General features: G+C 48.5%; 1 protein-coding gene across 1 annotated transcript in view; it reads left to right on the top strand.

Moving 5' to 3' along the window:
• LOC311231663 (microtubule-associated serine/threonine-protein kinase 3-like) overlaps positions 1-13,685 on the top strand; it is a gene marked incomplete at both ends in the record, with an annotated part of 194,016 nt that overhangs the window by 104,363 nt on the left and 75,968 nt on the right. Inside the window, one exon of the mRNA XM_084318291.1 lies at positions 13,348-13,449. Within this exon, the coding sequence (XP_084174417.1) occupies positions 13,348-13,449 (102 nt within the window). The remainder of the gene's footprint in view (positions 1-13,347; positions 13,450-13,685) is intronic.

Below are 13,685 nucleotides of genomic sequence, written 5' to 3'. Positions count from 1 at the left end.
ACCGCCATTGGTGTTTTTATTTCTAACCATTCAGTCAACTTTCCGGACTTGGGTGCTTTCCAGATGGTCTTTCTACGTAGACGTTGAAAGGCAACTGAGGTTTCCCCCATTTACAGTCATGTTGAGTGTACACACAGAAATAAGCAAAAAAAAAGGCATATAAAATCATAACAATAAGATAACAAGGTGATAAAATCTTTCTATAGATAATAATATAGATGTCCAAGAGTATTTTTGTTATGAATAAAGTAAAGGATGTGTAAAGAGTATGAGGCAATGAGAACACTCTACTGTTCACTCATCTCACCTTATATCAGTTATTGTGTTGAAGTATGGGGGAATACTTATGGGACCAATATAAAACCATTATATATACTACAGAAGAGGGCTGTAAGAATCACACATAAAGTGAGTTATCGAGAACACACAAATACATTATTTATTAAATCTAGAATAATTAAACTTGAAGACATGGTTAATGTAACTGAGGGGTACAATTCCCTGACTGTATTACTAGATATGATACTTACTACCACTACCTTTGTACTTAATATTCGGCCACCCAGTACTCGGCATAAATATATTATGATGAACACTGTCACGTAGATGAAACGGATCCAACACAAATGTACGAATTAGAAATAGGTCTTTATTTCTACACAGCGATGGTGTGTAGAGCAAGCACTTAATCAAATCAATCACATTTATGAATGGGAATTAGTATGCACTTTTATGGCAAGAGTATTCGTCGGTATATCAATAGAGAATGTCCAATCTCTGAAGGCGCAGGTGGTACATATACGACCTGGAATAGTTAAGGAATAATAGCAATGATACTTTAATGATTATAGAACTGGATACACTAGGGGGGAATTCCGGTCGCTTGTAAGACAACTGGAGAAAGGGGGGGGGGGGGGGTAGAGTCTGGCTGTATCCGTCTGGCCGAGGGTATCCTGGGAGAACCCACGGTTGTGCGGCTCGGTGCCTCAGCGATCCTCGATCCACAGATGAAAGCAGTTGGACTCTCTGTGGGCCGGCTTCCTTCGGTCCACGATGGAGAGACGTGAAGCGACCTCGTCGTGTAGAGCGTCTCCTCACCTGTCGTCCTCTCCGGGGGGGGGGTTTCCAACACACGGCAGTGTTGGTCTTTATCCATAGAATAATCACTGTATACAAAGCATAATCCGTGCCTGGGAAGGCGGGCTGTCGTCGGTAGAATAATCCGGTATGCAGGTCCACTCGCTCGTCGGCTCTGGGGCTCCTCGGGTGCAGCCTCACATGGGGTCGGCCACCCTGGATAAGCAGCCAGTTCTCTGCCCGAAACGATGGGGTACTGACTACGATAGTATTCTCACCGCACGAAGCACTACATATGAATAGACTATTATTAGCTTAATAGACTACGTCCAACTCGACGATATAGTGCCAAATATGACTATTCAAATATGAATATACACGATGTCTCAATACCGATGGTAGGCCGAACTTGGCCTTACTCCCACACGTGGCGTCGCGGGGAGGCTTTACGTCTGTCACTCTATTGGAGGGTAAGAAACTGGACTAAAAAGGAAGTCCCACTTTAGTAGCGCAGTATATATACGCACTATGAACAAATAGTACCGTTAGTGGTGCGGTAGCCAGATTCCTACGCGGAACTAGGACTTGTTCGTACATGTTGAGCGGTACGTTTGAACTGGGTCTGGGGGGTATGGCAGCCTGGCACCAAGGTCTCGACCAATAGTAGAATGGAGACTATTATGGGATGTTCAGTAGGCTAGAATGGATATTCAATGCATATTGTACAAGGAATATACAAGGGATATCAGGGAATATTAGAGAATATACAAATACAATTAAATATATATATATAAATAAATATATATATTCGGTTTAATCTGGCCCTTCACAACAGCCACCCCCTGATTGGTCCCAGACCTAATCAGTTAAGCAGAGACAGATTAATCGCGTTGTCTATTTACACATAAGGGTTTGCTGTAGGGGTCAGTCAACTTCACAAAGTCATAGGGTTATAGGGTCATGGTCATCATCGATTGTGTCTGGGAGTCGGGGCAGTTCTATGAGCCTCGCCACGGGACGGGTGTAAGTGCGACCCTGGACAAGCACTTCAGCTGCTCGGACCTTGCCGTCGGCACCGGTGATCACTTTGCTTACGCGGCCGGCCGGCCACATAGCTCTGGGCAGTGATTGATCAATAATCATGACGACTGTTCCTTCTGTCAAATTGTCTCTCTCCTTTACCCACTTCTGGCGGGTCTGTAGAGACGGTAGGTAGTGCAGTAGGAATGTCCTTTGTTGTGCACTCTCTATGGTAGTGCAATCATCTATGTTGGGGTCTGCGGAGATAACAGTGCTCAATCCACAGAACACAGGCTTCTTATTCTCAGCCTCCTCCTGACTGGCTTCCCTCGGGATAGGCGTGGGCCACTCTCCTTCCGGGAGCTTTAGGAATGCTGGGCCGTCACTGTAGACATTGCGACGGGTGAGGTCATCTAGGGGCATTCCCCGGGTGATGACGTCAGCTGGGTTCTGTTTTGTATCAACGTAGCGCCACTCTGTTTCTCCGGTTAACTCTTCGGTTAAGTCTTGAATCTCGGTGACTCTGACTCCCACGAAGACTTTGTACTTGCATGAGTCCGATTTGATCCAGGCGAGTACTGTCGTGGAATCTGACCACAGGATTGTTCTAGACACCGGTATGGTGAGCTCACGTTGGATGAGCGTGGCTAGGTGCGCTCCGGCTAGGGCTGCGCAGAGCTCTAGGCGTGGGATAGATTGTTGCTTGCGTGGGGCTATTCTCGAGCGGGCGAGGACAAATGCTGTGTAGATCTCTCCCCCCTCTTCTTGGGCCCGCAAGTAGGCTACTGATCCGTATGCGACCTCTGAGGCGTCACTGAAGACGTGTAAGTCCATTTTACATGTCTCTGGCCTCACCGTGGGTGGGAAGTAGCTTCGGCGCATATTAACGCCTGGGAGTGAGTGGAGCTCCATCTCCCACTCTCTCCAGGTGGATGCAAGGTGTGCGGGAATGGGGTCGTCCCAGCCCTGGTCCTTGTCCCACAATGCTCGTACAATCATTTTTGCCCTGGTGGTGTACGGTAGAATACATCCTAGCGGGTCATATTGTCGGGCGAGTGTTGTGTACACACTCCGTCTGGTGGTCGGCGCCGCCGCCGGCCTTCCCTGCTCCGTAGTCAGGGGCTTGTGTCTGTAGTGAAGCGAATCTGTTTTGAATCGCCACACCAATCCCAGGGTCATCTCCTGGGCTTCTCCCGGGATTGTAGCCATCCAGGTCTCGCTGCTGGCTGCCTTGTCCTCGGAGGAGAGGCTGCGCAGTACTTGCGGATCGCTGCTGGCCCACTGCCTGAGATCAAAGCCGCCTTTGATCAATGAGGCGCGGAGTTTAATCAGGAGAGCCTCGGCTTCTTCCTGGGTTGAAAGGCTTTGTAGACGGTTGTCTATGTAGAAGCTGTTCTTTACGCTGTGTCGGACCTCTTCGTCCGCTGCTGGGTCCTCTGCTACATGTTTCTGTAGTGCAAATGTAGCACAGCAGGGGCTGCACGTCGTTCCGAAGGGGAGGACTTCCCATTGGTAGATGGCTGGGTGCTCATCTCCTGGCTTCTCTCTCCATAGGAACCGTAACAGGGGCTTGTCCTCCTCTACTAATCTCACCTGCAGGAACATTCCTTTAATGTCCCCGCTGATGGCCACCTTTTCCTGGCGGAAGCGGAGTAGAACGCCGAGTAGGGAGGGGCCGAGTGTGGGACCGGGCAGTAACTCTTTATTCAGATTTTGGGATCCGATCTGGTAGCTGCAGTTAAATACTATGCGGTCTTTACCGTTGTGATGGACCTTGTGGTGAGGCACGTACCACGATTCAGTGGTCTGGTCAGCCTCTTTAATGTCCATCTTTGTGACGTGTCCCGCTGTGATGAGCTTCTCAATCTCAGCGCGGTATACACTCTCTTGGGCGGGGTTCTTGGCTAAGCGCCGCTCCGTGTTCAGCAGGTACCGTTCTGGGGCGTCTGTCTTGGTGTGGAAAGTAGGCATTCCTTCTCGCCGCAGGAGTGGCGTGGCGTATCTCAACACGCCGTTGACCGGGACTCTCTTGGTCCCTGTCTCGAGGAGGTGAATGGCGTAAATGTCATCTTTAGAGCGAATGTCTTTCTTTCCGTTCTTAAAGGGCATTTGTTCCAAGGTCCATAACCGCTCTACGTGTTGCAGGAGTGCGGTTTCTCCCTCTGTGACTCGGGAGTGGAGACATCTAGTGGCTGTACTTCGGTTGAGAGATTTGGCGAGCGGGCCTTGGAGAGTCCATCCCAAACGGGTCTCGACTGCTGCAGGACAGCCTCGGGGTCCGGTATGAACCCGGTCTATCGGGACAATGAGGTCTGCATGGTCGGAGCCTATCAACAGGGTCGGCATAGCATTATCTATGAGCGGGATCGGTAACTTGCGCAGATGTGCATATTTCTCCATCAGCTTGGCGACGGGGTATGTGTACCGCGACAGTCCTATTTCTTGGCTGGTGAAAGCGTCTGTAATCTGGTACCGTCGCTCAGGCTGGCCGCTTGCTGCGATAGAGAATGAGACATTCTCGCCCTTTATCGTCTTCAAATCTCGTCTTATTGTCTGAATTGTCATTTGGGTTTCGCTTCCCCGCAGCCCTAGCTGGGCCGCAGCGGAGGCGAGCAGAAGGGTCTTCTCTGACCCGTCATCGAGGACGGCGTAAGTGTCCAGGACTTTATTCTGGTAGCTTAGTGTCACACGCACTACTTTTAGGAGTACTCGGGCTCCACTGCTGCTGGCGGGATCGATGTACATGACGCTCGCTTTGCTGCTGGATGGTGCGGGTGAAGGGCGCCGTCTGTTACTGTCGTGAAGTATGTCCAGATGGGCTCCATCGCACTTGGTGCACCTTTTCTTTAAGCGGCATTTGGCTGCCATGTGTGAGCGCGCACAGCGAAAACAGCGCTTGTTGGACTTTATCCATTGACTTGCTTCCTCCACGTTCAGCTTGGGGAAGGAGTCACATTGCGCTAGCCAGTGTTCTTTCTCACAGTAGGGGCACACTATCTTCCACTTCTCCGTTCTGGAGGGGGTACTGTGGCTCCTGCTGCTCGGTACTGACTCCGATTGGTGCATCACAGTCACCGATCTTCTTCCATCATTTAGTCGTCTGGTTCCTTCTCTGGAGCCAGGGGTGCTCCGTCCGAATGTATCTAGCCGTAGGCTGCTGACTTCTCTCGCCAGGAAGTCGGCTAGATCGAGGAGGTTCGGTTCGGGGCCATTCGGGTCTCGGTGGTCTCTCTGCCGCCTAAAACGCTCCTGTCGAGCGGGCGGCAGCTTCTCCAAGATCCTTTCCACATTTGAGTTGGCGTAAAGTTCATGCCTCCCCTTCTCTCTCTGCGCTCCCAACATCCCTACCAGGGACTGCACTCTGATGGACAGGTCGTCCAGTGCTCGATTGTCTATTGCTGGGGGTAAGCGGTCGATGTGTCGGATCTCCTGGATCACGTAATCCCATATGCGCCCATACCTCTGGTCCAATGCTACCAGCGCTGCTGTGTATGGGGTGGTGGAAGTCGCGTAGGCGAGCGCTATATTATGTGCGCAGGGTACCTTTAAGTGCTTCAGTAGGATGGCGTATTTATGGCGTTCATCCAATACATCCACCAACATGGTCTCCAGACACATGCGGAGTTCTGTATACTGGGCCCGGTTCTCTTTGGTGAAGTCGGGTACCATAGGCGTGCCAATGTATGACGCTGACTGTGGATATATCGGCGAGCGTTGGGGGAGAGGCCTCCTAGGCAAGTCTCCTCCCGCTCCTTGGTATGGGCTGGTACCGGCAGTGTACCATGGCCCGCTTGTCCAGGTGCTGTTCCTCGGTGCGGGTCGTGCGTCGTGCTCACCCGTGTATAGAGTCGGGGGTCTGTAGCGCAGCTCCGCGGGAGTATAGCCTGGGCTGTACCGGACCTCCTGGTCCGGTAGAGTACTGTGCTGTCGTCGGGCGTGTTTCTCCTCCTCTTCCTCTTCGTCTTCAGTTAGGTCATCCAGTGCTTGTAGTCTCTGGTTTAGCCTCTCCACAGGATATGCTGCTCCTTCCCGGTTGCTAGGTCTCGCTTGGACCGGTGGGGGGAGGTGGTCTGTGGGGGGTATAGACCTCGTCTGTTGGTCAAGTTCAGGGTTGTTTACTCGGCTAGGGGATGCCGCCCTGGAGGTGTGTCTAGACGAGTTCCTGGAGCCTCTGGCGGAGGGAGAGGGTGTTGTCCGTCTGATCAGCTGTTCTATTAGTTGCGCTTGCTGTCTGTCGCGCTCTGCGTCCCGTAGAGCACCAGCAGCTGCTCGCTGGCTGTCTGCTCGGTCTCGGGCCACATTCTCTTCCCTCTGAATGCGTCTTATTTCTAGACGTATATGCTCTTCTTCGCTCCGCTGCTGGATCTGCAGTCGGTCGCGTTCAGCAGCGGCGTTCAGGCTGATGAGGAAGGCCTGCTGTAGGGTCCTCTCTGCCTCGCTGGGAGAAGGCGGTTGTATAGGGGAGCCTTCCCTCGGGGTACTCCTTGCGGAGCCTTGGAGCTCTATCTCCACGGTGCTCTCCCCGTCTTCTTCCGTGCCGAGTTCTCTCTCGGTAGCGTTGTATTCCTCCCGGGACTCATCGGGGACTACTTCTTCAGTACTGGCGGGGTGTGAAGTCATGTCTGGTTCCCACTGGTCCCCACCGTGAACTTGGTCAGTTCCATTAGAACCCGTAGGGGCCTCTATGGTCGGGGTAGTCTGGGCGTTGGGGTTAGACATACTTTTACTTTCTAGTTTTACCGCGTTTACTGTTAGTAGAAGACTAGGTTGTTGACTGACAGCGTAAGCCTCTAAGTACTGAGGGAGCCGTCGTTCGCGCTGCGGGCGTTGGTTAGGAGGATCGTTTCGTGGAGTGTTCATCATAGGCCATTTCAATATTAATAACACTATATTAATATTACACTAATTACCCTCCGGCTCGAAGGACCAACGACCTAAGGGGTACAATTCCCTGACTGTATTACTAGATATGATACTTACTACCACTACCTTTGTACTTAATATTCTGCCACCCAGTACTCGGCATAAATATATTATGATGAACACTGTCACGTAGATGAAACGGATCCAACACAAATGTACGAATTAGAAATAGGTCTTTATTTCTACACAGCGATGGTGTGTAGAGCAAGCACTTAATCAAATCAATCACATTTATGAATGGGAATTAGTATGCACTTTTATGGCAAGAGTATTCGTCGGTATATCAATAGAGAATGTCCAATCTCTGAAGGCGCAGGTGGTACATATACGACCTGGAATAGTTAAGGAATAATAGCAATGATACTTTAATGATTATAGAACTGGATACACTAGGGGGGAATTCCGGTCGCTTGTAAGACAACTGGAGAAAGGGGGGGGGGGGGGGTAGAGTCTGGCTGTATCCGTCTGGCCGAGGGTATCCTGGGAGAACCCACGGTTGTGCGGCTCGGTGCCTCAGCGATCCTCGATCCACAGATGAAAGCAGTTGGACTCTCTGTGGGCCGGCTTCCTTCGGTCCACGATGGAGAGACGTGAAGCGACCTCGTCGTGTAGAGCGTCTCCTCACCTGTCGTCCTCTCCGGGGGGGGGTTTCCAACACACGGCAGTGTTGGTCTTTATCCATAGAATAATCACTGTATACAAAGCATAATCCGTGCCTGGGAAGGCGGGCTGTCGTCGGTAGAATAATCCGGTATGCAGGTCCACTCGCTCGTCGGCTCTGGGGCTCCTCGGGTGCAGCCTCACATGGGGTCGGCCACCCTGGATAAGCAGCCAGTTCTCTGCCCGAAACGATGGGTACGATAGTATTCTCACCGCACGAAGCACTACATATGAATAGACTATTATTAGCTTAATAGACTACGTCCAACTCGACGATATAGTGCCAAATATGACTATTCAAATATTAATATACACGATGTCTCAATACCGATGGTAGGCCGAACTTGGCCTTACTCCCACACGTGGCGTCGCGGGGAGGCTTTACGTCTGTCACTCTATTGGAGGGTAAGAAACTGGACTAAAAAGGAAGTCCTACTTTAGTAGCGCAGTATATATACGCACTATGAACAAATAGTACCGTTAGTGGTGCGGTAGCCAGATTCCTACGCGGAACTAGGACTTGTTCGTACATGTTGAGCGGTACGTTTGAACTGGGTCTGGGGGGTATGGCAGCCTGGCACCAAGGTCTCGACCAATAGTAGAATGGAGACTATTATGGGATGTTCAGTAGGCTAGAATGGATATTCAATGCATATTGTACAAGGAATATACAAGGGATATCAGGGAATATTAGAGAATATACAAATACAATTAAATATATATATATAAATAAATATATATATTCGGTTTAATCTGGCCCTTCACAACAGTTAAGTTTCAAACAATGTTAATTATGTTTAGGGCAAGAAATAATAGACTGCCAGAAAAACTACAATCTTTTTCATTTAGAAAGTGAGTTTAGTAGGATAAAATACAATTTTAAACATCAGTTTGCACGTACCACTTAAACGGATGTGTCCTTCAGTTATTGGTGTAAAGTTGTGGAATTCTCTCCATAGCGAGCTTAAGGGATGTAATAGTATTCATCAATTCAAAAAGATTTATTAAAAAAAAATATTTAGTCAATATGAAAATCAAATGTGATCTGAATAGTGAGATATTTTTTCTCTTTCTTTTATTCTTTATTATTATTATTATTATTATTATTATTATTATTATTATTATTATTATTATTATTATTATTATTATTATTATTATTATTATTATTATTATTATTATTATTATTATAAATTGTCTTGTTTAACTGTGGATTGTGAGTTTCTTGTATAATGGTATAAATTATTATTTGTGTAAATTAGGTTGTACACCGACCATTAAATAAATACTTCTTTAGTTTAGGAATAAGGGGCAGGTAACTATAAGATTTATTCTTCTTCCTGCTCCTTTTGTCCATGGAATAATATTTATGATTGTGTAATGAAGAAACTCTGATTGTATGATTCCATGTGGCAAATAAAAACTCTGAACTGAACTGAATTAGCGATATTTTTTATTAGTGTTACAGCCCCTCACACTCCAGTTATCAGGCTGCAGCTGGTTTGAAAGCGAAAGTACCAAAAAGCTGGCTGTGGCTCCAGGGGAGTTGAACAGCTCTGCTAGTTTCTCTTCTATCTTTTGACGCTTTTTTGGTGGACAAACCAACGCACATGTGCACCGTGACTCGTGACTGGAGACTAGCTCTGCTAGCACACATAGCCTACTCTACTGTGTACAGATGGTTTCAAAATTTATTTTAAATTAGAAAGCAAACAAAATAAATGGACAAGAGAAAAATAAATCTCAATTTGGTCAGTATTGTCATTTGGACAAGCAAAGCCATTACTTTAAGTTGCAGGCAAGAAAGACAAGTCTGTCCACTGTCTCTGAATAAAAAATAAAAAAAATCAAATTTTTTATTATCGATTATTAAAATACATCGCAATAATTATCGTTATTGTTTTATCGCCCAGCCCTAGGCTAACATCGGGCTAAGGGCATTCTGACATGTCGAGTCAGCGTTGGAGGTAGTCAGAGCGGGGTGAGCAGTGTGGAATCAGTCGGCCCTGAGCAGGGGTGGAAAAAGTACCCAGAAATTATACTTAAGTGAAAGTATGGGTACCGTCTCAAAATCGTACTCAAGTAAAAGTCAGAGTATCTGGCTAAAAACACACTTGAGTACAAGTCAAAGGGTTTCTACTTTTAAACGTACTTAAGTACTAAAGTAAAAGTAAAAACTATTGTTCTGACTGTCTATTCTTCTGATAGCAGGTGTTTAATCAAAGATCCCCGATATAGTCTTGCACAAGGACCAATCAGCATGGGTATGGGCGGGTTCATTTTCCATTGATGGGGATTTGATTGGCTGTTTTTAAATAAAGTGCGGCCGCAGGATTAATAACGTTAGTTCGGCCAGAGAAACAAATATACTAATTTAAATAGTTGGACCTGCAAGATTTGTATGTAGTATTGTGTAGGTCTTGTCTTTTTTCTCTGAAATGTAATTGAGTAAAAGTACAAGTATACAAACCTAATAATACTTGAGTAAAGTACAAATCCCCCAAGACAGTACTTGAGTATTGTAGCGAAGTACAAGTAAGTACTTTACACCCCTGGCCCTGAGTACAGGCGACGGGAGACCATAGGAGTCGCCTTTTTTCCGTGGTGGCTCTTCTGATTGGTGTGTACTTCTGACCCTTGGGGTTCCAACATTCTGAACTTGACCCTTTAAGCTATTCTGGAGATCATTTGCTGAAACATACCGTGGAATGCTTTGACCTCGTACGCACTGTATCGGCAAATCCCAGACGTCATCAGCCGCGATCAGAACGGGGTAAAACTTTTCAGACGCACCTTTTCCAGCCAACAATTAATTCAGTTGAGTCGTATCAAGTTCAGATGTTGTTTATTGTGATCCCATCGATCTCCAAGCATAGGATGCACAGCACAATACTAGGGCTGTCCCCGACTAAGGATTTGGATGGTCGACTATGATTGGCCAAAATTTGCCATTAGTCGACTATTGGTAGACTAAAAAAATGCAACAAACTGTGAATATTAAACTGTGGTTGCTGCGTGTGTGTGGTGTGTTTGGTGTGGTGGTCGAAAAACTGTATGATTGTCCCGTCTTTTCCAAATCAAAACCGCCCTTGTTCCCGGTAGACATCCACTTTAAACACCTGGTAATTAACCACCTGATAATTATCATTAATCAGCGAACCATTAGGCCTCAATTTCCATACCAATAGGGGAAGCAATCATTCCAAATGACCAAAATGATTCCGTTTCATTATAAATATATACAAAGTCGAGTTAGACCGCGCTCACAATGTCTGACACTGGGCGCTGAGATCCCGAAGATTAAGTAGAAGGAAGCAGGAAGCCGGACCAGCTCTCTCAGATTCAATGTTTTAATCGCAGCCTGGAACATACATGTTTCGGAACCAATGTGTTCCTTCGTCAGTGTTGATGGACGTATGTTCCAGGCTGCAATTATAATAAATATATACACAATATAGAATACACACGATGGTCAAAAAGAAAACATTTAAATAATAAGCAATATGGCTCCAACATGCACGTAGTATGCAATATAACCAAAATGTACTTTGTACATAATACAAAGGTTAATATGAAGGTGTGCTCGGGAAATCTCCGTACAGGGCTCAGCGGCTGTAGTTCTGTTATTACTAGGGGTGTGACAACGCATCGATTAATCGAAATGCATCGATTCTAATGTGACGATTCAACTGCATCGATTTGAAAAAGTCACAATCGATTATAATCGAAATGATAGAAACTGATAGAAAATGTATCAAAAATGTATCGAATCGAATCGAATCGTGGTCAAATGAAGAGATTTCATGATGCATTGAATCGTTGCCTGAATAATCGCAATAGAAATTAATCGTTGTGAGGTCGCATCGTTACACCCCCTAGTTCTGACCGTCTGCTGGTCCTCAGGCGTACGAGTGCTCCGAGAGCTGTGTTCTGACCGTCTGCTGGTCCTCAGGCGTACGAGCGCTCCGAGAGCTGTGGTTCTGACCTGTTCTGACCGTCTGCTGGTCCTCAGGCGTACGAGCGCTCCGAGAGCTGTGGTTCTGACCTGTTCTGACCGTCTGCTGGTCCTCAGGCGTACGAGCGCTCTGAGAGCTGTGTTCTGACCTGTTCTGACCGTCTGCTGGTCCTCAGGCGTACGAGCGCTCTGAGAGCTGTGGTTCTGACCTGTTCTGACCGTGTGTTTCAGGCGTACGAGCGCTCTGAGAGCTGTGGTTCTGACCTGTTCTGACCGTGTGTTTCAGGCGTACGAGCGCTCCGAGAGCTGTGGTTCTGACCTGTTCTGACCTGTTCTGACCGTGTGTTTCAGGCGTACGAGCGCTCTGAGAGCTGTGGTTCTGACCTGTTCTGACCGTGTGTTTCAGGCGTACGAGCGCTCTGAGAGCTGTGGTTCTGACCTGTTCTGACCGTGTGTTTCAGGCGTACGAGCGCTCTGAGAGCTGTGGTTCTGACCTGTTCTGACCTGTTCTGACCGTGTGTTTCAGGCGTACGAGCGCTCTGAGAGCTGTGGTTCTGACCTATTCTGACCGTGTGTTTCAGGCGTACGAGCGCTCTGAGAGCTGTGGTTCTGACCTGTTCTGACCGTGTGTTTCAGGCGTACGAGCGCTCTGAGAGCTGTGTTCTGACCTGTTCTGACCGTGTGTTTCAGGCGTACGAGCGCTCTGAGAGCTGTGGTTCTGACCTGTTCTGACCGTGTGTTTCAGGCGTACGAGCGCTCTGAGAGCTGTGGTTCTGACCTGTTCTGACCTGTTCTGACCGTGTGTTTCAGGCATACGAGCGCTCTGAGAGCTGTGGTTCTGACCTGTTCTGACCTGTTCTGACCGTGTGTTTCAGGCGTACGAGCGCTCCGAGAGCTGTGGTTCTGACCTGTTCTGACCTGTTCTGACCGTGTGTTTCAGGCGTACGAGCGCTCTGAGAGCTGTGGTTCTGACCTGTTCTGACCCGTGTCCTCAGGCGTACGAGCGCTCCGAGAGCTGTGGTTCTGACCTGTTCTGACCGTGTGTTTCAGGCGTACGAGCGCTCTGAGAGCTGTGGTTCTGACCTGTTCTGACCGTGTGTTTCAGGCGTACGAGCGCTCTGAGAGCTGTGGTTCTGACCTGTTCTGACCTGTTCTGACCCGTGTCCTCAGGCGTACGAGCGCTCCGAGAGCTGTGGTTCTGACCTGTTCTGACCGTGTGTTTCAGGCGTACGAGCGCTCTGAGAGCTGTGGTTCTGACCTGTTCTGACCGTGTGTTTCAGGCGTACGAGCGCTCTGAGAGCTGTGGTTCTGACCTGTTCTGACCGTGTGTTTCAGGCGTACGAGCGCTCTGAGAGCTGTGGTTCTGACCTGTTCTGACCTGTTCTGACCTGTTCTGACCGTGTGTTTCAGGCGTACGAGCGCTCTGAGAGCTGTGGTTCTGACCTGTTCTGACCTGTTCTGACCTGTTCTGACCTGTTCTGACCGTGTGTTTCAGGCGTACGAGCGCTCTGAGAGCTGTGGTTCTGACCTGTTCTGACCTGTTCTGACCTGTTCTGACCTGTTCTGATCTGTTCTGACCTGTTCTGACCTGTTCTGACCTGTTCTGACCGTGTGTTTCAGGCGTACGAGCGCTCTGAGAGCTGTGGTTCTGACCTGTTCTGACCTGTTCTGACCTGTTCTGATCTGTTCTGACCTGTTCTGACCCGTGTCCTCAGGCGTACGAGCGCTCCGAGAGCGGAGAGGTGACGGTGATCATCCTGCTGGTGAGGAAGATCCTCATCATCATTGCCCGCCCGGCGCGGCTGCTGGAGTGTCTGGTGAGACGGGCCTGCTTCAACCTGGGGGAGGGGGGGTTCTGGATGTTCTGGGGGAGGGAGGGTTCTAAATGTTCTGGGGGAGGGAGGGTTCTAAATGTTCTGGGGGAGGGAGGGTTCTAAATGTTCTGGGGGAGGGAGGGTTCTACATGTTCTGGGGGAGGGAGGGTTCTAAATGTTCTGGGGGAGGGAGGGTTCTAAATGTTCTGGGGGAAGGAGGGTTCTAAATGTTCTGGGGG

This window comes from Notolepis coatsorum (genome assembly GCF_963971535.1).
Source record: "Notolepis coatsorum genome assembly, chromosome: 7".
Classification (NCBI taxonomy): domain Eukaryota; kingdom Metazoa; phylum Chordata; class Actinopteri; order Aulopiformes; family Paralepididae; genus Notolepis; species Notolepis coatsorum.
This window is presented reverse-complemented; position numbering and strand designations above follow the sequence as displayed.